General features: G+C 41.0%; 1 protein-coding gene across 5 annotated transcripts in view; it reads right to left on the reverse strand.

The window, feature by feature from the left end:
- Positions 1 to 27691, reverse strand: part of LAMA3 (laminin subunit alpha 3) — a 241390-nt gene that overhangs the window by 42012 nt on the left and 171687 nt on the right. For all 5 annotated transcript variants that reach the window (XM_067699449.1, XM_067699451.1, XM_067699450.1 and 2 more), the window contains 15 exons: positions 25203 to 25283; positions 18935 to 19041; positions 15801 to 15851; positions 14738 to 14889; positions 9695 to 9805; positions 9471 to 9582; positions 9091 to 9258; positions 7445 to 7641; positions 6139 to 6255; positions 4911 to 5065; positions 4490 to 4631; positions 3546 to 3648; positions 2472 to 2588; positions 2207 to 2386; positions 1515 to 1657 (listed from right to left, as the gene is read on the reverse strand). In XM_067699449.1, the coding sequence (XP_067555550.1) occupies positions 1515 to 1657; positions 2207 to 2386; positions 2472 to 2588; positions 3546 to 3648; positions 4490 to 4631; positions 4911 to 5065; positions 6139 to 6255; positions 7445 to 7641; positions 9091 to 9258; positions 9471 to 9582; positions 9695 to 9805; positions 14738 to 14889; positions 15801 to 15851; positions 18935 to 19041; positions 25203 to 25283 (1936 nt within the window). The remainder of the gene's footprint in view (positions 1 to 1514; positions 1658 to 2206; positions 2387 to 2471; positions 2589 to 3545; positions 3649 to 4489; positions 4632 to 4910; positions 5066 to 6138; positions 6256 to 7444; positions 7642 to 9090; positions 9259 to 9470; positions 9583 to 9694; positions 9806 to 14737; positions 14890 to 15800; positions 15852 to 18934; positions 19042 to 25202; positions 25284 to 27691) is intronic.

Consider the following 27691-nt stretch of genomic DNA (forward strand, 5'->3'; position numbering starts at 1 on the left):
ATACCTGCATATGCATGACCTTCTTAAGAAATTAAGCATTACTGCTATGACTGAATCCCATCATGTATCCCACCCTGTTCCCAGTCTGCTCTCCCTTCTCAGAGGTCACCACTACGCTGGATTTGGACTCCCATGCCCTGCTTCTCATGTGTGTTTTAATATTTTTACTAAATATCATTTACCTATAAACTGTAACTAGTCTTATTTTCGTAAGTGACAGAGCAGAGATCAGAACAAGGCCGTCTGCCTCGGTTAACCAGTTCTAAGCCACTGTGCTATTCATACACTTCAGATTATGTTCAGTAAATCAGTGAATGAACACAGAAGGGCAAAAGCTAGAAACATGCTTTTTCATTTGCTTTTTATAAGATGCGTATGGGTATGAAGAGGGTAGTTTCTGCCAAACTGTGCCTTAGGCTCTTTGATTTTCTGCTAAAAATTTTGTGTTGGGAGTCATTCTCCTTCCTAAAAGAAAAGGCAGCTTTTGAGGCTCAAAAGACGTAATATTGAGCCTGGAAATCAACCATGGTGCCTCCAGGGCAGTGATATTCTGACTTGGCTTTCCAACTCTCTATCTCCAAATATCTCACAGGGAGGTGGCTGAAAAATACAAGATATTTCATTTACATTATTTTAGGATAAAACAAATTGTGAGGGAGAAGCGTAAGGAATTCAAGTAAATAATGTTAGATTAAAATTAGAAAGGCTGATGGAATTTTCCAATGAAGGAAAATTGCTGTAATCTCCTATTCAGAACACTGCTCATGCTGGTAGGAACCATTCCTCCATCCTCAATAAAAGTGGATTCTACAACTTCCAAGTTAAAATGAGAAGGTAGGTCTTGTTCAGTATCACATCTGCACGTTCCAATCACAGAACCCTTACTCGAACTTGCAATAACACTTTACCAACTGGAGCCTGGGGGAGAATCCTGCTTCCTGTCTGCATGAGTCAGTGAGAAGGAAACTGCTCCAGGTCCTTGATGTACCAGATCATCTAAGGGATGAAGATGACAGGAGGAAATGAACTTGCACATTGGGAGCAACCAAAGAATTATGGCAAGAAAGACAACCAGGGGACTTGGGCGCAGTGGTTGAGAATCTGCCTGCCAATGGAGGAGACACAGGTTTGATTCCGGGTCCAGGAAGATCTCACATGCTGCGGAGCAACTAAGCCCGTACACCACAACTACTGAGCATGTGCTCTAGAGCCGGTGAGCCGCAACTACCGAGCCCACGCACCACAGCTACTGAAGCCCACGCGCCTAGAGCCCATGCTCCGCAATGAGAGAAGCCACCACAATAAGAAGCTCACGCACCACAACAAAGAGTGGCCCCCGCTCGCCTCAACTAGAGAAAGCTTGTGCACAGCAACAAAGACGCAATGCAGCCAAAAAATAAATAAAAAGACAGACAACCAGTTCTTGAGCACATAGATACCTTTCCTTTCCTAATGAATGGAGTAACTTATCAAAGAATGAGCCTTGGTGCCTGGCAGTGTGGGGTCACACCCACCTTATTCGCAGCATCTCTGGCCTGCTGAATTAGCTCCCGTATGCGGTCCATGTTGTCAGAGATGTTGCCCAGTGGCAACAGCTGTTGGTTGATACTTTCAATCTTGCTCAAAAGATCAGGCAGTTTGCTGGTTAATTTCTTTACTGTTGGTGAGATTACAAAACAGAAATTTATCATTGTGAGTTGAGAAAAGGTTAAATACAAATGTTCTCATTGATAGTACTTGTCAAGTGGTATGTCTGGGTCCCAAATGTTGGACAGGATGACTCAGAATCAGGTAATACAGTTTCTATATTATAGAAATATATATTATACGTATTTCTATATAAATACATCATGGATCTTATTCTGCAATCTAGATATCAAATCATCTTTCTTGACCACTATAAAAAATAAATCTTTGCTTTTTGATCTTTAATATTAATAATAATTCAATTCCTCATAATTCAGGGACCTATATCTCCACTCTATAAAAGGGAAAATCAAGAGTAATGTTCATGGATTTTTTTCAAAAATCCTACTTGGTCCTTTTCACTAACAGAATAGCCACACTCTCTGAATGGATTATGTGAAGTTGTTTTTAATATTTTAATTTCTAAGATCAGACTTTACCAGGGAAAAATTAAAACTGACCAAAGCACATACTGATGGAGAAAATGGATAATATGTCCTGGGCAGAGACTGCCTGCTACCTGAATTATCTGCATCGGTGAGAGCCTTGTTGAAGTCTTCACTCCCGGTGCTCCCATAGGTATCCTTAATTCTTTCCACGTCTGTCTGAATGGGGTTGAGCCCATCTAGAACATCATTTGTGATGTCGTTGGCATTTCTGACCATGCTCTTTGCACTGTTGATTATACCATCAATGTCACCTAATGCACACACAAACAGGGAGGGGTAAGTATCTAAAATGCTTGACAAAAGAAGCCAAGTCCAGTGGGTTAAGGAGCTGCTGACCTCTCTGTATCCCACGAAGATCATCGCGGATGGTCGTGAGATTGGTGTCTACCAGCCCTTTCTGAACGGTCATAATTTTCAGAGTTTGCTGCAGGTTGCTGAGAGCCGGACTGATTTCTAAAATAAAATAAAGCAGCAAGAGGCAATTACCCTAAAGATCTTGATCATCTGTGGGTATTGGTGACCCCTGAAGTAGCCAAGGTCTGCACAGCATTGAGCAGACCTGCATCTTAGCAGTCATCCCCGAGATGCCCACTGCACGCACCTAGACCCACAGGTCCTCCAGTTACAGAGGCCAGGAGCATACAGAGCCTGTGTTACCAGGCTCCTTGGAAATGCACATGAGGAAAGGGAGAGGTGTAATAACTCATTTTAATTTTAAAAAATGAAAAAAGATAAATAAATAAATATATTTATTTACTGGTAGAAGGCATCTAACTGCTTTGAAAGGATTAAGAAGGTAAGTGAGGGCTATGAGCTTGGATGGCTGCTCAGCTATGAATGACCACAGGAGACCAGAGAAAATCAAGACACAGCATTTTCTGAACACAGGAATTTGGTGAGATCGAGACGGTTTAATTATTTTTTTAAAAAAATCAAATTAAATAAGTAGAAAAAGTTCAAAGACAAAAATTTAAAAATCTTCATGCCCCATAGTGGTAGTGATTTTTGGTACTTTCAGTTGCTAAGATTTTAGGGCTTAAGAAATTTTGAAGCAGTTGCTCTAATGACCTGAAACTAATTACCTGGGCCTTAAGTAAGAAAGCAGCACTGTACATACCTCGATGCTATGTGGGTCCACACGGGATAAAACTAAGAATCCCCTCCCCAAACCCAAGGCCAGGCCGAAACAGGCCTATCAGCCTCAAGATTTACTTAGATTTATGAGGTTCTAGTTAATTTGGTATATGTTAGAATATTGGGTAGACACATCCCAGCTATGAGTTTGCAAAGTATCATTTGCAGGGACACTGAGATTCAAGAAGTGCGTTTGCTTCTAGGGCTGCCTCTCCTGGTCTCATAGGTTGTTTCCAAGTCTTTGACTATCCCAGCCTCCACCCTAACCCTCAGTACCTTGCTGTAGCTTCTTCTGGGTTATCTTGGCTTCATTTAACAGTTTATCACTGTTGGAACTCAGGGTTTTAGCTTTTCTTGGAACATCTTCCTTTATCACTGTCTGAAAGCAAAGTGTTTATCAGCTTTAAATGTGATACACCTTAGGAAATATAGTGTAAGAGTTTTCATCCTACCCCAAAGCCCTTATCTTTAATCTTTAAAGAGTGAGGTTAGAAGGTAAGGAGGAGGTTTAAAAAGACTGTTCCTTAAAAGATACAGTCAGGGCTCTAAGAAGACATCTGTGGCTTAGGGAGGCGGACCCATCTCTGCTGATATAATGACAAATTGTGTGACACCTTCTCATTTTCTCACTGTCACTTGTACAATACCCTCTGCAATAATGGAGGACAGAGCTAAAATGTTTTTAGGCTTTTAATCTTCGGGAGATAAAAATCTTCAACCTTCTGAGGTCTGTCCCCTAATTCTCTCATAGTTAATAATTTGTTCTTTATTTTTAGACATAGGAATATTATATGATGCATTTAAGATACCATAGGACTCCACAGACATGCCCAGGTGTAAGACAAATGACAGGAAATAAATGGTTATAAAATTGTGTACAAAAATTTCTCTTCTTTGGTAAATGTTAATGCTCAATACTCAGTCACAGCATAAAAACATACCTGGTAAGAAGCAGGGTATAATACTTTCATGGTTCAAAATCAATAATCAGTGTGATTTCTATCTGGTTTTACAAATGATTTTTAAAAGTGGGCTACATTTATCAAACAGTCAAGTATATACAGAAATGACATATCTAGAGCAAGCTCGAGTCTATTCTATATAACAAATTCTGGTCTAAAATAATGCTTTTTTCTATTCCTTGGTGCACGCAGAAAGAAGATAGGAAAACGAGTCGTCTCCAGAGTGCCTGGAGAGAAGGTACCAGTGCAGGTGCTCACCTGGAGGGCAGCCTCAGACGCGCTGGTGGCCTTGTCCGCTGCGTCCTCAGCTGCTTTGATGGCATTGAGGATGTTCTCATAGGCGGTGGCAGCGTCCACGGCACAGCGTACCAGCTCATCCCCACTGGTGTTCCTCTTGATCCTAGAAAATGGTACAGGAGAGGGCTCCAGCGGCCCCCCTGCCTGCAGCTGAGCCCCCTAACCTCCCGATTCATTTGACAGATGGAGACTTGGGGCTGCAAGCTCTGCAGCTCTGCCCCAAAGATGCAGCTGGGAATCAGGCCCCTGCAGCTGGTCGGGTTCGGAACTGGGCCCTGGGTGCCGCCCTCCACCCTGGTCTGGAGACCCCACTCCCCCTGAGAGGCCTTCCCACCAGGCTCCAGCGGCCCCTTCAGTTAGACCCGTCAGGCCAGCCACTCACTCCTCCAGCTGCCTCGCCAGCTCCTGTAAAGACTGCGCATGCTTCTCTGCCTCCCCCACCAGGGATGCTTTACTGGACGATTTGGAAAGTTCTCTCACTTTGTCACTTAGTTCGTGTCTTGCTTCATTTAAGGTGACAGCTAGTTTTTCATATTCCTATATTTTCCAAGTAAACAAGAGGTAGTGTCAACTTAAGCAAAGCACGTATATGCCATTTTCTTGACCTCTGTTGTAAATGACGTTTCCAGGAAGCAACAATGAGAAACTGTTTTCTGAGCCCGCTCAGCACACCAATTATTCCTTGGTTACTTGAGATATTGACACTGATAATATTCTCCCAAGTTATACCACCATTTTGAACATTTTCCATATGGTGGGTACCCACTTTGATAGATTTTATAAAAGCTCATTATTATCATTTGTGTATAGCTGCACTAAACCAAAATACCTTTTTTCTGATTTAGAAATAGCGATAATAAAAGATATTTTCAAAATGACCAATGGGCTGCTAAGAAATGTTGTCCATCTTTTACCAGTCCTAAATGTCTTCTGTTAATAATGTATGCCTGATATTTTATTTTATTTTTTAATTGTTTTTTAGCTTTACTGAGGTATAACTGACATACGATTGTAAGCTATTTAAAGTGCACGAAGTGATGATTTGATATACGCATACATTGTGAAAGGATTCCCCCAGTGAGTTAACACATCAATCAGCTCATATTTTATCCTCTTAACTTTTTTGGGAGTGGGGGTGAGAACATTTAAATTCTCTTTTAGCGAATTTCAATTATACAATATAGTGCTGTATATGAATATGTATATGACTAGAGTCATATGTATATGTATGTATATGTATATGTACCTATGTATATGTACGTATATGTATATGACTAGAGTCATATTGCTTTACATTAGATCCTCAGACCTTATTCATCTTAGAGATGAAAATGATATTTTAAAAATAGCACCACATTTTTTTTCGTTATCACAAAAGTAACATTCACTCACTGCAGGCAAATTAGATAATAGAGATAGATCTAGAGAAGATACATCATTCACCCCTCCCCCCCCCCCCCGCAAGGGACAACCACTCTTAACCATCTGGTATATTTTCTTCCACCTAAAAGACATATATTGGAGAAAAAATTGGTTAGCCGATCTCATAGTTTCCTCAAAACATAATTTAAATGCTTTTTGATTTTCCAGAGAACCAGTTTTGCCTCTACCTCATGGCTTTTACTCATCAGCTCCAAGGCAACATTAGTTTGCAGTAAGGAAGAGTCTGCGGTGGCTAGATGCTTGGTGAAGTCACTCTGGAGGGAATTCATTTCTTTAACTTGTCTCTGGAGAGAATAAAAAGAATATCTGTGAGCTTCATGATGTATCGTCAGAAGGCACAGGCACATTTATTGGACAACAGCATAGAAGTAGTTTCAGAGTCAGAATGTCTTCTTGCACTTAAAGGTCATCTAGGAAACTCCAAAGCCATGAGACATCAGCTCAATTTGTTGTGTAGGTGTGTTGTCATAGTTTCCACAGACAACATGCCAATGAAACAATCGCTGTCACATTGGAGAAGGTTTCTACACTGGGCTCAACCAGGCCCATGAGGTGGATATATAATTAAGCTCTGGCTAGGGGATCAGAACGAGGGATTTTAACTAAGGGAATCAGCACCAACCATCAGCACACTCTACATGCCGGTCCCAGCGAAGATGTTGGGACACTTCAATAAGGAAACACACAGGACTTTAGGATGCCAGGGTGGAGGCGGACCGAGTTCAGGGACCCGTAAAATTGGACCCTGCTCCCTTCCCCTTGGCAAAATCAGTGACTTCCAACAGAGGTGTTACTACCTGAAGAGGCTTTGGGAGCTAACCCTATCACCATCAGTGAAGATATTAGTCATTGTCTTTTACGAAATTCTTGTGTTTTTTTTTTTTGGGGGGGGGCGGTGTTCAGTCCTATGTTATTCCACTTTGATCTTACTGTCATTTCATAGCCCCTCACACTTTTGTTGTTGTTTTAGCCTACAGTGTTCACCACTGAAATACACACTATAGAATTCGAGCTTTAAATCCTCATTGCAACTCCTGCATGTGGCCGGTATTTTGACTTATTTCCTATGAAGCAAGTAATGGCTTAAAATGCCTTTGCTGGTGATTCTGATAATGATGTTTACATATATGACGCAAAAAGTCAGTTATTTAGAGCATACACTGTACACTTTGAATTAATTATAACAATATTAATTTCTCACCTATCTGGCCACATTATTGGTCCAGCACTCTATCAGCCAGGGGTGGGGGTGAAGCGATTTGCTCTGCTTTCTCTGTGGTTTAAGGTCAGAAACTTTTCTGGCCGCTGAGGAGTAGCAACTACTTTGATTTTGCCTTTAATGCCTCGCTCCTATTTGATTAGGGTTTCGTGAACAGACAGCTGCCTGGCTCTGCCACTTTATTAACGATGAAGATTCCTGTTCCCTCATCCTCGTCATTAACCAAACCATGCAGATTCTGACCGTGACCTCACCTTGATGGATTCCAAAGCCCTCTCGTTTTCTCGGTTGAGGCCGGTGGCCTGCTTTGCTTGGGTAGTGGCCTCCTGTAGCGCGGCACGGAGGTCACTGAGTTCGGCTTCGTATTCATTTAAAGAATCTCGTATATTCTTAACAAGCCCATTGTTCTCCACCTGGTGGTTTTCCAGCCAGCTCCTTATCCGAGTCAGCACTGTAATACATCACCTTTTTGTTTTCCACTTGAGAGATGAGTACATTGGAAGCTAACTTATAAAGACTACAGAAGGAGAGTTGAGTTTCTACTCACTTCATGGTTTTCCTCGAACTTGCAAGGGAACAGGAAAGGAAACTAGCATTTATGTTATGTTATACACACACTGTCTCATTTAACTTTCGCGACAACCACATGAAAACAGTAATTATCATCCTCATGTTTCAGATAGGAAAATGGATGGCCTGAGAAATTGGGTGACACGGTTTTAGCCTTGGGACTTGAACTTGACCTGCAGAGCACAAAGTACATGCTCCTTCTACTACTAACACTGTCTCCTTGCAGCTAAAAGCCAAGGCTAATATTAAATTTAAACAATACAAATGCTAAAAGAGAACTGCTACTATCTGTAACCACTGATACATCATTTTACTAGAGAATAAAGGTCAGTATTTGGGAAAACATACACCAAATTATTATTTCTTACAGTTTTGAGCTAATGAGGCTTTTCCCCTAACCCAAACCTTTAGATATATTCAGTTAATTTCTAGTATATTCATTTTTGGAGGTAACAGTAGTGCTAATATCAATGTATGATTCAAAAGCTCAATGGTGATCAGGTGACCATTAAAAATGATATGAGAGAGCTGAGTGGAGATGAATGAAAGAAGAACGAAAATGCAGTTAAAAAGGAACAAGAGGTATCAGTGTCTAATATCTAAGAAGAAACTTTTTTTTTTTGCATGATGGTAAGATATTCTATTCTATGGATAAAGAAGATGTGGTATATATGTACAATGGAATATTACTCAGCCTTTAAAAAGAATGAAATAATGCCATTTGCAGCAATATGGATGGACCTAGAAATTATCTTACTAAGTAAGTGAAGTAAGCCAAACAAAGACAAAAACCATACGATATCACTTATATGTGGAATCTAAAATATGACACAAATGAACATATCTATGAAAAAGAAACAGACTCACAGACATAGAGGAGACTTGTGATTGCCAAGGAGTGGGGAGGGAGGGAAGGATTGAGAGTCTGGGATTGGTAGATGTAAACTCTTATACATAGGATGGATAAACAACAAGCTTCTACTGCAAAGTACAGGTAACTATATTCAATATCCTGTGATAAACCATAATGGAAAGTAACGTGAAAAAGAAAGTATGTATATATGTATAACTGAAATCACTTTGCCGTACAGCAGAAATTAACACAACATTGTAAATCAACTATACTTCAATAAATTAAAAAAGTGTTGTTCTGTCCTACGGCTTCTCAGTAATCTGAAGGGGCTACCTACTTTCACCACGTGATCCTCTACCAGTAATATACGCTGAAAGGATGAGCCCCTCCACCTGGCACCGGTGACTAGACACTCTGCACACCGTATTTCAAACCAATTAGAACGGATTGTATGCAAGAATTTGGGAGGGTCCTTACGAAGCTGAGCCTCTCTTTTTTCAGCTTCTGCTTCCCTCAGGTTCTTCCCAAAGTTGCGGTTCCTCAGTTCCCTCAACATGCGCTCCGCTTCAGCCAGCTTTCTGGAAAAATCGTCCAAAGGCAAGTTGTTTCCTTCTCCTTCTGTCCCAGAGATCTGCTTCACAAGAACTGGAAAACATCAAGCAGTTTATTGAACTGGGAATTCTGGACTCCAGCAGACTACTAAAAAAAAAAAAAGGCCGAGATTTTTATGGAGGGTTCATATTGGTTTTTTAGTATCACTACAGGTTCTTTTTCATAATGTTGAACTTTTTCTTTGTACAACAAAGGCTACAAAGTAATATAAAAGATGTTTAATTGGGCTGAGTAACTCTTCTTACCGTGCACATTCCGGATGACATTTTTAATCTTTGTGTCCAGCTCTTTGGCGCCTTGGGTTGTCCGATCAACATTGCTAAATAATGTTTGAGCTTTTCTGGAATTTATTTGAACCTATATGAAAAACAAATTGATGAGCAAAAAGTAAGTTGATGGGAGGAAAAAACTAACAGTATTCTGAAAGCAAAAAAAAAAAAAAGTTAATGTTATTGACCTAACACATTACCTTTTCTTGCAAAGTTTCAAATTCACGATTCAAGTTACTCAGTTCTTTTTCCAGGCCATCCAGTTTTGATTTATGATTTGAAACGGTGGAACTGTAGCTGAGCAACTGGCTCTGAAAGTAACATACAAAGTTAATCTCACTTTAGAGTAGAAATTTGGAGGGAAGTCTTACCAAGTTGGTAAACCTGGTGATGATGTGAAAAGCTTCATTTAGCAAGACCAATGCTGATCCTTAGAAAAAAAATACGGTTCTTTGAAATAGGCCACATGAAGAATAAATTTCTGATGTAAGTTGCGATATGGCTCTAAAATAAAGTAGTAAAATTTAAAAACATGAAGAGACAAGAGATACTTTACTTGAATTAACGATCTAACCTTATAGAAATGAGGGTGATGTCACTTACTTGACGTATTAAGGTTTAGATTCTATTATAAAGAATTGTTCAGTTATTTTTAACCTATATGTTACCTGATAATACTAAAAAGAAGTGCCTATGGCTACTCTATTCAGGGACTCACTAGATTCAAAGAATTACAGAGCAGGAGGGAAATTTGTAGCTCATTTAATTGAATACCCTTATTCAATATGAAAAAAAATGAGAGAACAGAAGCCCAAAGAAGTTGGGTGACCCATCCATGCCACAGCAGTACAGGTGATTACTGATTGCTTCAGGACTCAAATCCTGGTCCCCTGTCCTTTTTGAGGAACTCAACAGCCTCATTACTTTTAGAGGGTGACATTGCCTCATATAATATCTAGAAGAGTAAATATTTTCAATTTTGGGGAAAAAATATGTTAATACCTTGAGAATGTTTACAAGAAAAAGCAAAATTATTATCTCTATTTGCACACGAGAACAGCGTTGGGTAAAAGAACACAGGCTTTCCAGCTCAGGTCCACACCCTAGGTTCACCACTTAATAGATAAGCTCACTGGACTTTATCTCCTTCATCTGTATATTGGTGATTATAATATTAAGCTGCTGGGTTGTTTTCAGTGGTAAGTGGGCTAATGTATTATAAAATGCCACATACATACGACCGTCCAAAAAATTAGTTGCTTTCTCATACATATTCCTACTGAATTTTCATAGTGTTTGTGTGACATTGCAAGAAGATAGTTCTATTTTATTTTTGTTGTAGGCAAATAAGGCACATCATTCTAAAGAGTGTTAGTAGAAGTATAAGAAGTAAGAAGTATAGTGGGTAAAGCGTGGTCTTTAGAATTTCATCTTGTGTATGAATAATGGTTGACAATCAATCACCCTACTTTCAAAACCCTCACCAATCCCAGACATCAGAGGTTACAGAGAACAAAATTATCTGTTGGACCTTTTTTACACTTTTCTCAAGTTCATACAAATCTATAAAAACAGACTGACATTTTCCTGAGTAGATATTCTTTTATTTTGTCAAAAAAAGGTTACAACTTTCTGTGACTTTCTACATTCACAGAGCAGGTTAACACATGTAGATTTTACTAATTCTGTTTTATTATAATCTGCACTAGGGGACAAACTGGAATTTGTGCAACAGTGCCCTGATTGTTTCAGATGTTTTATTTTTAATTTTTGCAGACAGGAAGACAAAAGTCATTCTTACCTTTGCTCCCCTTTCTGTAATGCATCTTTTTATTTTCAGCCTGCTTTTAAGTATGTCAATTTATTTTTGTTTTTAAAGCAATTAATTAATGGTGGGATTCAGTAAGACTTTTATTCTGTATCCTGCTTGGAATTCAGGACTTCTTAGAGCTGTGAGTTAATAGTTTTGCCTCAAAATTGGAACATTTTCTACCGTTAAATGCACAAATATTTTTCTGCCCCTTACTCACTTCATTTTTCTTCAGTGACAACAATTAAATATAGGTTTGGTGACTTGATGTTGTCCCACAGGTCAATGAGGCTCTTTCTGTTTTTGTTCGTTTGATTTTTTAAAAGCTTTACTGAGGTATAACTGACATACAACAAAAGGCACGTGTTTAAAGTACACAATTTGATATGCTTTGACACATGACCCATGAAATTGTCTCCACAATTAAGATAAGAAACATTTCCTCATGCCCCTTGTAAGCCCTCCCCCCGATTCTCCCTGACACTTCCTTCCCCATCACCAGGAACACACACTATTAGATTACTTTTCGTTTTCTAGAACTGTGCACAACTTATGATTGTCACACATAAACACGCACACACTCATTAGGATATGAACTTTCCCTGGGCTGGCTTCTTTCAGTCAGAGTACTTATTCTGAGATTCACCCATGCATCAGTAGTTCATTACAATGTATTGCAAACTAGTATTCTACTTTGTAGATGTACAGTCATTTATTTATGCCTTCACCTGCTGACAGACTTTTGGGATGTTTCTGATTTTTGCTTATTGCAAATAAAGCTGCCAAAAAAAAAAAAAAAAAAAAAGGAATTTCACCTTGGCCTGAATCCTTCTGGACCCACCACATACTAGCTGTGTGACTGAGGGCAAGTTACTTAGCTTTTCCAGGCCTGGTAAATAAAAATAACACTATTTTCCTCACAGGATGTTGTGAGACGTAAGGAAAGCACTTAGCACAGAGCCTGGCACATAGGATGGATACCAAAATGTTGGTTTCCTTCCCTTCATTGAAAAAATGCAGGGTTGTACTGATGACATCAAAGTAACCCAAGTGGCTTTTCTTTTTCTCTGAAAACATAAAGACTTCCCCCCCTCCTCTCCATGTTAAGCCTGCAAACCATGCTCTAAAATTACCCTAATGGGATGGAAAAGAACCAGTTTTCTAGCATTAGTTTTTGCTGTATGTACTCAACCATAGCCACTAATGGTTTACAATCAGCCCTCATTCCAAAAGCACTTATTAAACTTTCCCCAAACCCTCTTTCACTATGTCTAGCTTAGGGTTTATCTCATCTACTGATTTATTTTACTTTGAGTATATTTCTTCATTTCCACGAGTTTTACTTAGATCTTTTCATATTTACCTCTTCTTGTTTGGTTTCTGGTGTTTAAAATTTTTTTCTAATTTCTTGTTCCTTCTACTGGATGTTATTCTCTTTTTTTTTTTTCTGGTACGCGGGCCTCTCACTGTTGTGGCCTCTCCCGTTGCAGAGCACAGGCTCCGGACACGCAGGCTCAGCGGCCACGGCTCACGGGCCCAGCCACTCCGCGGCACGTGGGATCTTCCCGGACCGGGACACAAACCCGTGTCCCCTGCATCAGCAGGCGGACTCCCAACCACTGCACCACCAGGGAAGCCCTGGATGTTATTCCTTAAAGTAATTTTCAGATTGTCCTATGATTTTCATTTTCTCTAAAGGGAACTCATCACTTGACTGTTGCTTCTGCTGCATGTCTTTCTTATTATCTGTCTGTTACAGTGTTTGCAGGCTCCTTCCAAGAGGGAGATTTCTTCTTCTCCCTGCACTCTCTGTGCCCTGTCCGGTGATCTTGTGGTCATCATTACTCCCACCCCAGACCCCCCAGTCCAGGACCAGGTGTTATAGTGACAGCTTAGGACTTGTACATTATGGTGATAGTGAGAATGTCACATTTCAGCACAGATCCTGGTTTGTGAGTCTTGTCCACATCCTGGCTGCAAGGTTGTCCTTTCTTAGGTTCTCATACAGCCATTGTCCAACAATGGGAATTGGAAAGTTTTGAGGTTGCTTTTTCAGCCTCCATTTATAGGCAGAAGAGCCCCCGTTTTCCCCCCAGGGAGCCTGACTCTGGCCCGTGGGGCACTTTCGGCCCTAGTACTTCTTAGGATACCCTCTTGACCACCTTCTTTCCAACTGTACATAGTACATGTTCTGAGCTATGAAACAGACATCAACACATTTAAGAGAACTGGAATCATAAAGTATGTTCTCTGACGCCAAAAGAGTTAAACTAGAAATCAATAACAGAGAGTTATCTGGAAAATCCCCAATTCAGAAATTAAACAATACAGTTCTAGTCACAAGAGGAATTAGAAAATTTTTCTTTTTTCTTTGGCCACGCTGCGTGGCTTGTGGGATCTCAGTTTCCACCAGGGATTGAACCCAGGCCACAGCAGTGAAGGCCCAGAATCCTAACCGCTAGGCCACTAGGGAGCTCCCTAGAAAATCTTTTTGAATTGAATGAAAATGAAAACACAATATTTTAAAATGTGTGGAATACAGCTAAAGCAGTGTTTAGGGGTAAACTTATAGCACTAAATGCTTATGTTAAGAAAGGTTTTGGATCAGTAAATAAGCTTTTATCTTAAGAAACTAGAAAATGAATGGCAAACTAAACCCAAAGCAAGCAGAAGGAAGAAAAGATATGGATAAGAACAGAAGTCAATGAAATTGAAAACTGAAGAAAAGCAGAGAGAAATCAATGAAATAAAAAGATCAATAAAATTGATAAACCTCTAGCCAGAATAATCAAAAAAAGAGATAAGACACAAATGACCAATAACCAGAATGAATGAGAAAGCATCACTACAGATTTTGCAGATATTAAAAGGATAAGGAAAAATTATGAACAACTGTATTGCAATACATTTGGTAATTTAGACGAAATAGAAAAATTGTTCAAAAGGCACAAATTACTAAATATCACTCAAGAAGAAACAGATAAAGCCTAATTGTCCCATATCTATTTTTTAATTGAACTTACAGTTCAATTAAAAAAAAAACTTTCAACAAAGAAAATCCCAGGCCCGCATGGCTTCACTGGAAAATTCCATCAAACATTTAAAGAAGAATTAATAACAACTGTACTCAAATTCGTACGAGTCTTCCAAATGCAAAACAGTGAGCTAAAGTTATGAGAAGAATGAGCCCAGAAACATTCAGTATGTAAGGAACGTTCACTTAGAAGTGTTAGTTTTGTGTGTTCACCGGTACTTTTCACCAGTAAAAATCTAACCTTCATTTAGATCAGAGGAAGGAGGACAGCCTCCCTGAGCCTTAAGTGGAGTCAAGTTCTCCCCTTTCTCACATGAGGAGTATTCGTTCACATAGCATCTCTCTTCACCAAGTATCTGCTCTGGGTCAGGCATCATGCTGGACCCACAGAGTACTTACCCTCAGGTCCTTGGTCTGGGTCTCCAAGTGCCTCATCTGCTCCAGGGTCCCCACGCTGGCACTCAGGCCCTGCAGCTGAGACTTGACCAGGAGGAGCTCGTCCTCCATGGTGGCCAGGTCGTTCAAGAGCGTCATCACACAGCTGTCACAATCTGTGGGGGCCGCAATCAAAGGCACAAGTGCTGTGGGCTGGAGCCACAGGAATGCAAACAGAGCCCCAGAGCTGTGCTGCCCAGTTAATACACACATAGCCCATCACAGGCAAAAATCACAATCCTGGACTTCTCCGGGAAAGATGCAGATTCTGAAAAAGGGAGATCTCTAGACAGGGGGTATTTGACAAAGAAATGGTGGAATGGGGAAAAAGGGTGAGGGTGGTCAAAAGGTACAAAATTCCAGTTATATGATAAGTAAGTTCTTGGGATGTAACGTACAGCACAGTGACTATAGTTAACGACACTGTATTATATATTTAAAAGTTGCTAGAAGAGTAGATCTTAAAAATTCCTAATGCAAGACAGAAAATTTGTAACTGTGTGAGGTGATGGATGGTAACTAAGTTAATTGTGGTGATCATTTCACAACATACACATATATCAAATCATTATGTTATATACTTTAATACAATGTTGCATGTCAATTATATCTCAATAAAACTGAAATGAAAAAGAAATGGTGAATCTATTCAACTTGTTGCTTATTTTGTATGTGGGAAAAGGGTAATAAATAGTTTTTATTTATGGAGTGCTTGCTATTTACCAAGAATCATGATAAGGGATTTATAAGCATTTTTCCAACAGCTCTATGAGGTTCGCATAGTTATTACCAACCTCAGTTTTACCATCTGACAAATGATGAAACCGAGGCGTGAAGAAGTAAGGTCATTTGCACGAGGTCACACAGATTTTAGTTGACAGAGGCTGGAGGTGACTCTAAGTAGCCCTCCTTCCACCACCTCCCACCACTGCTTTCCCAGACTCGAAACTGCGTGTCCCAGTGTAGGGCTCATGGATTTTAAGCTGAACCCCACAACTTGGAAAGGAGGGGCCATTTCTCTTCTCACCGTCACATTCTTCTCCAGGGCCACCATCTTTGGGTTCTTGGTTTATGCAGTCTGAAATGAGGAGTAACCAGAGAAGACAGCGTTATTAAACTTACTCTTCACATGCTTTTTTTTTTTTTGCAGTATGTGGGCCTCTCACCGCTGTGGCCTCTCCCGTTGCGGAGCACAGGCTCCGGACACGCAGGCTCAGCGGCCATGGCTCACGGGCCCAGCCGCTCTGCGGCATGCGGGATCTTCCCGGACCGGGGCACGAACCCGTGTTCCCTGCATCGGCAGGCGGACTCTCAACCACTGCGCCACCAGGGAAGCCCCTTCACGTGCTTTTTAACTTGGCTTTGGGGAAAGCTAGTTTTGTGTTCAGTCACCCAGCCACACAGCATGGCCGGCTCTTCCCTTTTCCCTCCCTCCTCGGTGCCACTGCTTGGGGAGCTGTCTCATCTCCCAACAATCTTGCTACAGGAACTTCTCGTGTGGCCTCTCTGATTATATATTCAGTTTCTTCTCTACAAAGGGTCACACCATTCTTATGAAATGAAATCTCCTAATCGCTGGTGTTGTCCTCATTTGGTAGCCTCCTATACAACTGCTGATGTCTCTTCTAATATCATTCAAGAACATTCAATAAACACTGAGCACCTTTGAGCATTCCCAGTGTGCCATGGCCCTGTGCTAGGGGCAGGAATACAAAGATAGCAAGTCTCTGGTGTCCTGTAGTTTAATGGTCCTATGGGGGAGACAGGCACATTTCACAACAGTGTGACAGATGCTGTGAGATATGCACACGAAGTAGTGGACGTACTCCACCACCTACTGCTCACATATGCTAAATATTGAGGTTCTCAGCTATAGACGGGAAAGCCTAATGGTCACCCCTGGACAGTCTTTACTCCTCCCACTTCTACTCCTTTCCCCATACCATGCATTCTTACGCTGAAATGCCCTCTCATTTTCCTGTGAAAAATCATCTGACTTTATTAAAGGAAAACTCTAAGCCTGAAACTTTCCTAGACATGCTACAGGGAGGCTTTCAGGTGTGTTCTCAGCAGCCACACCTTGTGTGTATACACATACGTTTTGAACCACATTTAACTGTAAAAAAATATATATAAGTTCACTATGGAAAATTTGGGAAAATCAGCAAAATGAGATAAAACATTATCCTTGATCCTACCACTCAAAGACGATAAGTGTCTCCTCACAGTATCTTTGTAGACATTTTATTATATGTAATCATAGGTTTCTCTTACTCATCCTTTTTAAAAAAATCTTTTACTCACTCTTATATGGACATATAGCTGTGTCACTTTAATTTCCTCAATTAGACCGTAAATGCCTTACAGGCAGGAAACATGGTTTTATTTCCTTCACAAACTCCTGCAAACACAGTATATGGGGGACTTGGCTTAGGAAGAGGACTGATTTATCAGTGCAATTTTCTCAACAAGTTTGAGTTTTGACCACCAAGGAATCTGTACGTTATTAATTGAAAGAGAGAATGAAAAAGAGGGAAAAAAGCTCACAGGAACAAACGTGTCTCACAGGTGAGCATTTTCTTCCATTTCTGGAACAAAGAGTTCCCATCCTCATTCTAGGTTGGTTACTTTTGCTATTAGCAAAAGCATTCATCTCACGAGTAACGACGTGTCTGATGCCGAAACTTCTCCTGAACACCTCCAGTGACAGTAGAACTCATCTCCTTTTAAACCAGTCCTTCTCGTCTTTAAACATTTGACACTTCTTCCTCAGAATGATCTAAAATAGATCTCCCTCTAGCTTCCACTCCTGGATGTGAGTTCTCCATACCTTAAGCCACACAGAACAAGACCCACCCTTCTCCCACACATGTGCCTTTCAGATCCGTCCTTTCCAAGTCTCCCGTCCACCATCCTGGTCTGTCCGTCCTTCCTCATGTCACAGGGCTCTAAGTCCCTTCACAGCCTCTTCTTTCTGAACAAACTTGTAGCTTGTCTATTGCCTTGTAAAGACACGGGCCCCTTGCGGGGACTTGCATGGGCGGCGGACCAGGGAATAATGGCAGGGCACCTGGTTTTGGACACTAGAACTCAGTGGAGATAGTACAAGGTGTCTAAGGGGCCACGTTACCCTCTTGATTCATATTGAACTCACCGCTGACTGAAACCTTAGTCACGTCTCATTTATCACAAACTTATCTTTTTTTCCATTCAACTATAGGACCGACTCCACGCTTACCCCAACATAATTTTGTCTGGTTAGAACTGGCTCCTCATTCCAGGCTGTTGAGGCCCTATTTTATTCTAAATGTGTCATAGGAGGCATTTGCTAGCTCCTCCAACTTTGTGTCACCTGATAACTGGGTGGGCAGGTCTTCTATATTTCCATTCAAGTCTACGATGTTGAACAAGATGGAGCCCAGATGAAGCCCCAAACATGACAACAGACACCTCGTTCTAGACTGATAAGGCTCCATTTACTCTGCGTTCCTTTGGAAACAGTCACTTGACTGGATCTAATCCGTACATCCAGGGTTTAGTTCTTCATCTTGTCTATAAGATGAGAGATTTTATCTAAGGATTTGGCATTGCACTGCATCAATGGCATTTTCCTGATAAACCACATTAATATTCTCCATCAAAGAAGGACGTAGAGAGTCTTCCTGTTTTTCCAACTTTGTTTTTTCCTAATGAACCTATACTAACTCCCAGTTAATGTTTTTTTTCTTGGTATGTAAAATCCATCTCAATTATACACCCACATCCTAGAACAGTTACTGCTTTAATAGAAACAGCACTCTGACTCCTTCAGATACATACACGAAGGAAGCTGATGAGATGATTCCCTTATAATGTCAAAGGGAGATCTCAGCAAAAACCACCAAAATAGGGTCTGAAATTATTTTGGCTATAATTAGTGATGTTTTAAAAACAATTTACCTAAAAAAAGAAACCTACTTGAAGTAAGTTATTCACCAAACCTGTGAATACTACCTAAGCATTCCCGGCTTTGTCAAAACAAGGGGACAACTTGTTAGCTGGAATTGTGTATGTGGTTGCTGAACATGTTTGCTTGGCTTCTTTGCCAGCTATTTTATACCAGTTTGATAAAGGTAGGTTAACAGACGTGTGAGTCGTAACAGACGTGTGAGTCGATCTTACCTCCCGTCAGGGGGTCACAACTGCCCAAATGGCCGTTGCCGTTACAGCTGCATGGTTGGCAGCTACCTCCAAATTTCTGGGGATTTCCAAAATATCCTGGTGCACACCTACACAGAATACAGAAAAAGAGGGGAGACACCCAAAGGGCTCATCATTTATTCCACCCAATGTCTCAACTTCTAGCTCCCTGTTTGGGATCTTGTAACCCTATGAGAGGAAGGGCTGACATAGATTTGCAAGAGGGAATGTGTCTCAGTACAGAGCCATTTATGACTTGAATGAGAATGGTGAGGAGGGGAAGGCAGGCACAGATTGCTCCCTTGCTCCTTGACACCCCAGATGACAAGGTCCTCAATCATCCCGACAGCCAAATGGCAGATGAACAAAATGCATACAGGAGCCAGTGGTTTGACCAGTACCGAAATCAGGGGTGGGTGAATTTTACGCAAGAGTTGTGTTCCTGAAGATATCACACAAATACACACTGCTTAATTTATGGCTCATTTCCTCGAAGAAAAAACTTAAAGTAAAATTCATATAGTTTCAATATTTTGCATAAAGGGGGTTTTATTAATATTTCCTATTGTACTATTTCAAGTCTGCATAATTCACATTTATTTGCACTAACTGCTGCAGTGATGTACATAAGGGGCTTAAACAACTGAGCAGTTACAACTGCCACCTTAGCCTGAGCCTTTACTATTCTAGATGATTTAGTGATGAGAACTCAGTTCCTTATTTATAAGGTAAAAGATCATATTTCCTTGATTGTGTCTGTTTTCTTCAAAAAATAACACAAACACATGTTAATGTTTCTGGAACTGGGATGTAAATTAAAATATTTCTGTTCATTAGCAAAATTCCACTCCCACTCTATCCCCCCTAAATTGTCATTAAATTGATGTGTGTGGTGTTTTATCATCAATGGAATTGATAGAATCAAGGAAATATGGCATTTGACTTTCTCAAATTTAAGCTTTTCATCAAAGAACTTTGAGGCAATTTAAATATGCTTTACCAATGGATAAACTGGTGATATAGTGCAGAGGACACAGATTTTTTGTTTTGTTTTGTTTTTATGGGTTCTTTTTTTAACATCTTTATTGGAGTATAATTGTTTTACAATGGTGTGTTAGTTTCTGCTGTATAACAAAGTGAATGGGAGATCTTTTTTTTTTTAATTTATTTTGGCTGCACCGGGTCTTAGTTGCAGCACGCAGGGTGGCGGATTTCTTAGTTGTGGCTGGCATGTGGGATCTAGTTCCCCGACCAGGGATCGAACCTGGGCCCCCTGCACTGGGAGCGCAGAGTCTTACTGACTGGACCACCAGGGAAGTCAGGACACGGGTTTTGAATCAGGAAGATCTGGCTAGACCTCCGTCTCTACCACAGTCCATGTCATCTTGGGCTGTTATCTTAATCCCTCAAGCTTCCATTTCTTCATCTATTCCTCTTACAAAAATGTTAAGCTCCATGAGGATGTGAATTGTTTTGAGTGGGCTGTTTTGCTCCCTGATGCATCCCTAGCCCTGGGATAATGCCTGGACCCATATTAGGTGTCAGATATAAGTATATGCTGAATGAATGAATGAACAATGGTACTAACAATACCTATTTTGGTGGGTGGATATAAAAGATAATATAGTAAAGAATCTAGTACAATGCCTGCACATAGCAGACATTCAGTAAAAGGTAGCTACTGCTACTTTAAGACATGATAAAATATTCATATATACGTATGTATGTGTAATTGGTGTCATTTGGAATTCTACGTTTCGGAAAATGGATAGGAAGCAGAAAATCCATGTATTCCCTAATTATCAAGAAGGTAACTAAGCTGAGGTGGCTTACCCAAGTCTACTCAGCAGGTTGTCCTAATAATAGGGCTTTATTTGGGGTGACCAGCCCCATAGTCTGCCTAACAAGCCATGCTACGCAAAAGATCTCAGTTTAAAATACTTTTCCTTTAGATGTCTCACCTACATCTAAACTCTCTATGTAAAAGATACATATTTAAAAACTACCTTATTTAAAGTGACATAAATATTCAGGAAGTTTGATTCTGCTTCTTCCTTAATCTTGCAAAGCATTAGTTATCGATTATGAGGAATAACTGGTTCTTTTATTCTCATTTTATGGTAGTGCTAAACACAATGGACTAAACTAAAACTTCCTGATTTCACAGATGACATCGGTACAGCAAATAAAGAGCAGACAGCACGTCTGTCATCTGCGGCTCCGAGTGGCCAAGGGAGAAATGTGTCCCAGAGCACGGGCTGAGGAGGGAAGCCTTTCCTATTCCCTCCCCACCTCTGCCCAGCGAGCTCCTGCATATATGCTTACTTTTCACCTTACTCTGTGCTTGTATTTATCATTGCGTAGTTAACCACTAGTGCCAGATGATGCCTGGCAGCCTGGCACACAGTGGAGGCTCAGTAAGTGTTAACAAATGAAAAAATATGACATTAAAATGGCATTAAGCTGTGGAAAAGTTAAAAAAACACACAAAAAAACAACAGCTTGCTTTCCTGAGACATCAAACTTAAAAAACCTAAGCTGAGAAAACTGTTAATTAAGAATTTCCCTTTTCAAATCAGTTGCCTGTCAAATGGATGTCTCCTCCAGCCTGGTGCCGTTTTCCACTTCACCGTTTGTGCAGAACCATAAGGAGGATTAAATTAGGAAGCCTCTCCCAGGTAGGAGTCGCATAGCTTTTAAATCACGAAGCCTGGAAGACCCTCCCAAGCCCATTCCCCACCCCACCTGTCCTTTCTGTCTCAGGGTAGCTGCCCCTTCCATCCCTCACCCTTCAGGGCTGGTTGATGCCCCTCCTGCTGCAGCCTGACTTAGCCCGGTTATGTTCTCTCTCTATTTTAGCAGCTTATTTGTACATCTGTCCACCACTAGACTGGAAAACCCTTGAGGGCAGAATCTGTGGTCTGGTTGCTGATGTGTTTCTAATGCTTAGCACAGGGCCAGGCTTATACTAGGATCTCCATCCATTTTTCATCGAAGGAAAGAATGAATAAGTGTGGGCAATGTTCCTCCTGCAGAAATGATAAACAGAAGAACTTTGAATTGCTCCTTTTTACCATAGGATAGTGTCCAGACCCTCAGCTGATGCCCATAACAAGGCACTGCCTCCTTCTGCCCATGGCAGCTACACTCTAGGCCCTTGGACTTTCTTGCATTACTTCCCTGACCTGAGCTGCCTTCCCCCTCCACCTCCCAGCTCCACTGGGTTCCAGTCATCCCTTTGACGTACCTAAGTCCCACCTTGTCCATAAAATGTTTCAGATAACCCCAGTCTAGAGTAGCCCTCCCTTACTATGAAATCCAGTTGAATTAATTTTCTGTTTTTTTTTAAGTAAAATTCTTCTAAAGTTATCCAGAAAAATAATATGCCAGAATGGTCCAGGAAAAAATTTAAATAAGGGTTACGAGGGGAGACTTGCTTAACCAAATAGTCAAAGTCATTTGATAGTTTCAGAAATGATACAGAAGTGATAATGACACAAAAACCAAATAAAATGTACAAAACAAATCCAAGTTCGTGTAGAAATTTCGTACACATTTACAGGACTTCCCCGGTGGCACAGTGGTTAAGAATCCACCTGCCAATGCAGGGGACAGGGGTTCAAGCCCTGGTCCGGGAAAATCCCACATGCCATGGAGCAACTAAGCTCGTGCACCACAACTCTACAGCCCATGAGCCACAACTGCTGAGCCCACGTGCCACAACTACTGAGCCACCTGGAGCCCATGCTCTGCAACAAGAGAAGCCACCGCAATGAGAAACCCGCGCACCGCAGCGAAGAGTAGCCCACACTCATCACAACTAGAAAAAGCCTGCGCTCAGCAACAAAGATTCAACACACCCAAAAAATAAATAAAAACTAAAATATAAAATAAAATCTGAAATCAAACCCCTAATTAAAAAAAAGAAATTTTGTACACATTTAGCTTTAGTGAATTCAACTAAAGGTACTTAGCCAAAGAGGGATGAGAGGATGAGGGCATGAGTGTAAGGGAAAAACAGCCGAAGTGACTGTCCCCATCACTCAGTGAGCACGCGTCCTGCAGTGAGCATGACATGAGAGATGTGAACCTGCTATTCGCTCAGCTGGTCTAGTTTCCCTGTGCCTCTCCTAGAGTGACTGTTTCACCCTACAGAGTGTGATTCTGGGTGTAACCAAATGACATGTGTATTTCATGCAACATGGCCCCTGTATTACTGAGACATGGGACACTGGGATACTCAAGGTTATGCCAGCTCCGGTCAATTTTTGCCTGACATGTAGACCCTAAATCTATCTGCCCTGTGAGATGCAATACCACAAAAAAGTTGAGGTTCCAAATTTTCACCATCAAGATTTGAATGCAAGAAATAAAACCAGAAAAGTACTAAAACAAAATATGCATAAACATTTGCATATGCATAAACCTCTCTAAGCATGACACTAATGGCTGAAACCCTAAAGAATAAAAGAGTAGGTACAAATATAATAGAACTTAACTATTGCAGATCTAGAACTGACAAAACCAAACCAAAAAATATACAAATGAAAAACAAAACAGAGAAGTATATTTGCAATATATAGTATGAAGCATTCGTTTCCTCTAAAAGATTTGTACAAATCAACAAAAAAATAAAAGAACATTCCACTAGAAAAAAATGGGTAAAAGACCTGGAAAGCAATTCAAAAAAAAGATTTATAAATGGTCAATAAGCACATGAAAAAATCAAATCTAATTATTACCAAAAAATGTAAAATAAAATGACATACAATGTTTCTCTATCAAACTGGCAATGTTTGTAAAAAGTGAACAGTCTTAGTATCTGCTGGAGGCAGGCAGTTGCTCCTTTGCTGCTAGTAGGATGGTAAACAGATACAATCTTTCTGGAGGGCAATTTTGCAACATGTATCGAAAGCCTGAAAAATGTCCCTATGCTTTGGCCCAAGGGATCAGTTCTATAATTACATCTCGAGTATTTATGTACACAAATATTTAGCTAACAGGATTCACTTTTAGTGCTGCTTTGAATGGAAAACAGTAAATCTATTTCAAAGGCCAATAGTGGGGGATTATGGAACTTCAGGGGAACTTCCTGGTCCTGACGTGATGTTATCAATGAACACTTATTGATATGGAAATATACTACTAACATATTATTAGATGAGAAAACAAAACAGAAAGCAAAATAGGAATCTACCTTTTTCTTTTAAGAAAAATCTATGCATATAGAACTGATTTGTAAGAACATACAACAAGCACTGTAGGTGGGCAGGTGTGAGCATAGGGCAATTGCAGGGGTATGGTACATATTAGTTCTCTGCTCACCTGTATTATATCATTTCTGTAATAATTATGTATTGATCTTATATTACAGTTATTTTAAATTTTAAAATGTTATCCATATGATTCATTTGTTATACTGCTACTTTTCCAGATACATGTGTGCTCTCTTCCCCTCTAGATGACAAGTACCTTCTATAGCCTTCACAATACTTGGCGGTGCCCTGGGCATAGTAGCTAATCATGAAATACTGTTCAGGAAAAACTAAAGCTTGGCTCTGTGGCCCTTTATGATCAAGTATGTACTTTCCATTTTGTAACATGTATTCTTTTGTTTCACAAACACCTATTATATGAATAGTACCACACTAGGCACTAGGGGTTCAGAAATGAGTGAGACACAGGCTGTCCTGCAAGTGTCCATAATGTCGTGTGGGCATTAAGAGGGGTGTGTGTGTAGAAATATCTAGGGCTGCTGATATGTGTGCATGTGTAGGAGACGCAGAGTTGTACGTTTGTGTACAGGCAAGTAGGGATGTGTATATGTGGGGATAGGAGTATGTAGGGATGAGTTTATATGGCGGTACGAGTATACAGATACATGTTGGGGGGGTATGTAGGGGTGCGCCCAGGAGTAGGGGTATGTAGGGGTATACATAGGTATGTAGAGGGGTGTTTGCTGGAGCGTATAGGACTATGACATATTGGACCTCATTCTCAAATGGCTGAAACAGGTACAAAGCAAGAAAGAGAAGGAAGTTAATGATTTACTGAGTGAGCACACTTGTATTTTTCCCAAGAGACTTTTTTCCAGCCTCAATGAAACCAGCAGCCCCAGCCCTAGCTCTGAGCCTCAATCCAGCAGAGCCCCACTTACAGCCAGGGTGCCTGCAGCAGCCTGCCGGAAGAGCCCACCCCTACCTGCAAGACGGGGGAGGAGAGAAGGGGGCGGGGGAGGGGCGGCACCCACCTTTCGCATTGTGTTCCTGTGTATCCAGCTTTGCAGGAGCACTTCACGTTTCCCCCAATAACAACACAGCCGGTGGCAAAACTTGAAGAACGACAGAGAAAAGCCCCAGTAAAAACATAAGCTGATGGACTTTACGCTCATTATTTTTTGCCACAAAGAACCTGACTTGCCTTAAGTGAAATTGGAAACCAAGTGTCTGGCTACCTTTTGTGTGAAGAAAATTTTGCCCATCAAGACTTGTAGAGATAATGATGAATGCCTTCAGCTGACATCAGGCAAATTTGGCTGAATAAGGACTGAAGGCATTTACTTTGTTTCATTTTTTGGCTTGGAGAAATACATTCCTTCCCTTAAGACAGAATAAAGTAACACACTTTGGAAGAGATGATTAGACAGCATTTTTCCAGAACTAACAAGGAAGGAGTAAAACAAGTCTAGGCAGAAAAAAAAGAACAGAGAGTTCTGATTCTTTAAAGAAAAAATTTCTTCTCCTTGTTTATTCTAGTTCTTTTATATTGGGCACAATCTCTTCTGGGAAGAAACAGTGGTAGGTGGGCCAGGCCCTCAGAGGCGACTAAAGCACAGAGCATGCTCAATGCCCAGGTATTTCTGTGGGCACAGCTGTTGGTGATTTCCACACTTTTCCAATCAGGCTGTTGGAATTTCAATTCCCTTTTAGTTCTTAACTGGTGTATTTTGAGAAGCTTCTTTTAAAAAAAAATTAGGGCTTCCTTGGTGGCGCACTGGTTGAGAGTCCGCCTGCCGATGCAGGGGACACGGGTTCGTGCCCCGGTCCGGGAAGATCCCACATGCCGCGGAGCGGCTGGGCCCGTGAGCCATGGCCGCTGAGCCTGCGCGTCCGGAGCCTGTGCTCCGCAACGGGAGAGGCCAGAACAGTGAGAGGCCCGCGTACCGCAAAAACAAACAAACAAACAAAAAAAAAATTAAACGAAGAGACCATGAAAAAGTCTTGTTCCTTATGAAACGTCTGTGACTACTGAACATTCCACTGACATAAATCTGAGAGGAAATAACTCCATTTATCTTTGGCTGGTAAAAGAATTCTTATTTGGGGAGCTTCTCTTGGCCAATTAGATACAGTTACACCTCTAAAGGGACAGTTAGAAATTTGTCAGCAGTATTAATATCGCCAGAAGGAGAATTAGAAAAAATAGGGTTTTACTGATAAATCTTAGGAACTGAATGTTACTTAATTAAATTGCACAGATGCTAGAAGCTGACCTTGATGATAATATGCTTTGCAACTAAAGATGAACAGCTTTCCCCCCAAAATTTCACCCCGTGAAAATCTTGCTTCTTTTTATTCTCTCTAGCTTCTGTTCTAACAAGCCTGGGCAATTGTCAAGTGATAGATCCCTTTACAAATAAAGCCACAGGACTGGGCAGGTTTAACGAGTATCAAATACACAGAGAGCAAACCAGGATGCACATTTCAAATATGCATCTCCAGAAAGCCACGTTGGGCAGGTGACCTCTGATCACTTTGACTTGGCCCATTTCCCTGCTAACTCGGCTAATACCAAGCAGCCGTGTGGTCCATGACCGTCCCAGAGCCTGTGCACTATTGGTACTTCATCAGCATCATTCTGATTTTCAAACCAAATCTTGCTTCACTTAGTTACCTGTTATATTTTGTTTGGACCCACAGTGAACATGTCATGATGAGCGAGACGATGACGAAGTGCCAAGGCCAAGCAGAACCTGGATTATCGTGAAAGGAAAATGGTGGCTTTCTACCCCCAGAGTCTACTGGCCTTACTGGAGCCCGGATGACAATGCACATCACATCTCTCTGCAGCTCAGAACTCTCCTGTGGCTTCCATCACACTGAGGATAAAATCCATAAAATCCAAGTGCCTTACTCTAGCCTGCAAGGTACAGGCTCTGAATCCTGGTTGCCCCGCCAACCTCATCTCCTGGCCGTCTCTCTCTCACTGCCATCCAGCCACTCTTGCTTTCTTACTGTCCACAAACCCATCATCACAGGAGCGTTCTCGTCTGTTTTGTTTTTTTTTTCTTCCTTGCCTTGGACCCTCAGCATAATGCCACAGCTTACTCCATCTCATTGTTCGTTGGTCCCTGTCCAACAACTCCAGAAAGCCCTCCTACCACCCTCTGTAAAGAATCTACTTACTACCCATAACGTAACCCTTTTATCAATGGCATAACCTATCTCTATCTGAAATTATACTTCAGAATGATTTGTGCATGTATTTACGGAGTGTGATGATTACCCCCACCCCTCTCCCCATACTCTCCAGGTAAAGCCTCATGAGGTCGGAGTCTTTGCCAGCCTTCTTTACAGCAGTTTCCCCAGCATCTAGAGAAGGGCAGCCTCATGATGGGGCTGAATGAACAGCAAAAGAAAAGAGGAAAAGGCAAAACCCAGAAGCATACAACTTGGAAAGTCTGTTTTTGTCTTGGTTCTGGTTTGCATTTCTTGTTTATTCTTTTTTTTAATAGAACTG

The sequence above is a fragment of the Pseudorca crassidens genome, chromosome 12, assembly GCF_039906515.1.
Source record: "Pseudorca crassidens isolate mPseCra1 chromosome 12, mPseCra1.hap1, whole genome shotgun sequence".
NCBI lineage: Eukaryota > Metazoa > Chordata > Mammalia > Artiodactyla > Delphinidae > Pseudorca > Pseudorca crassidens.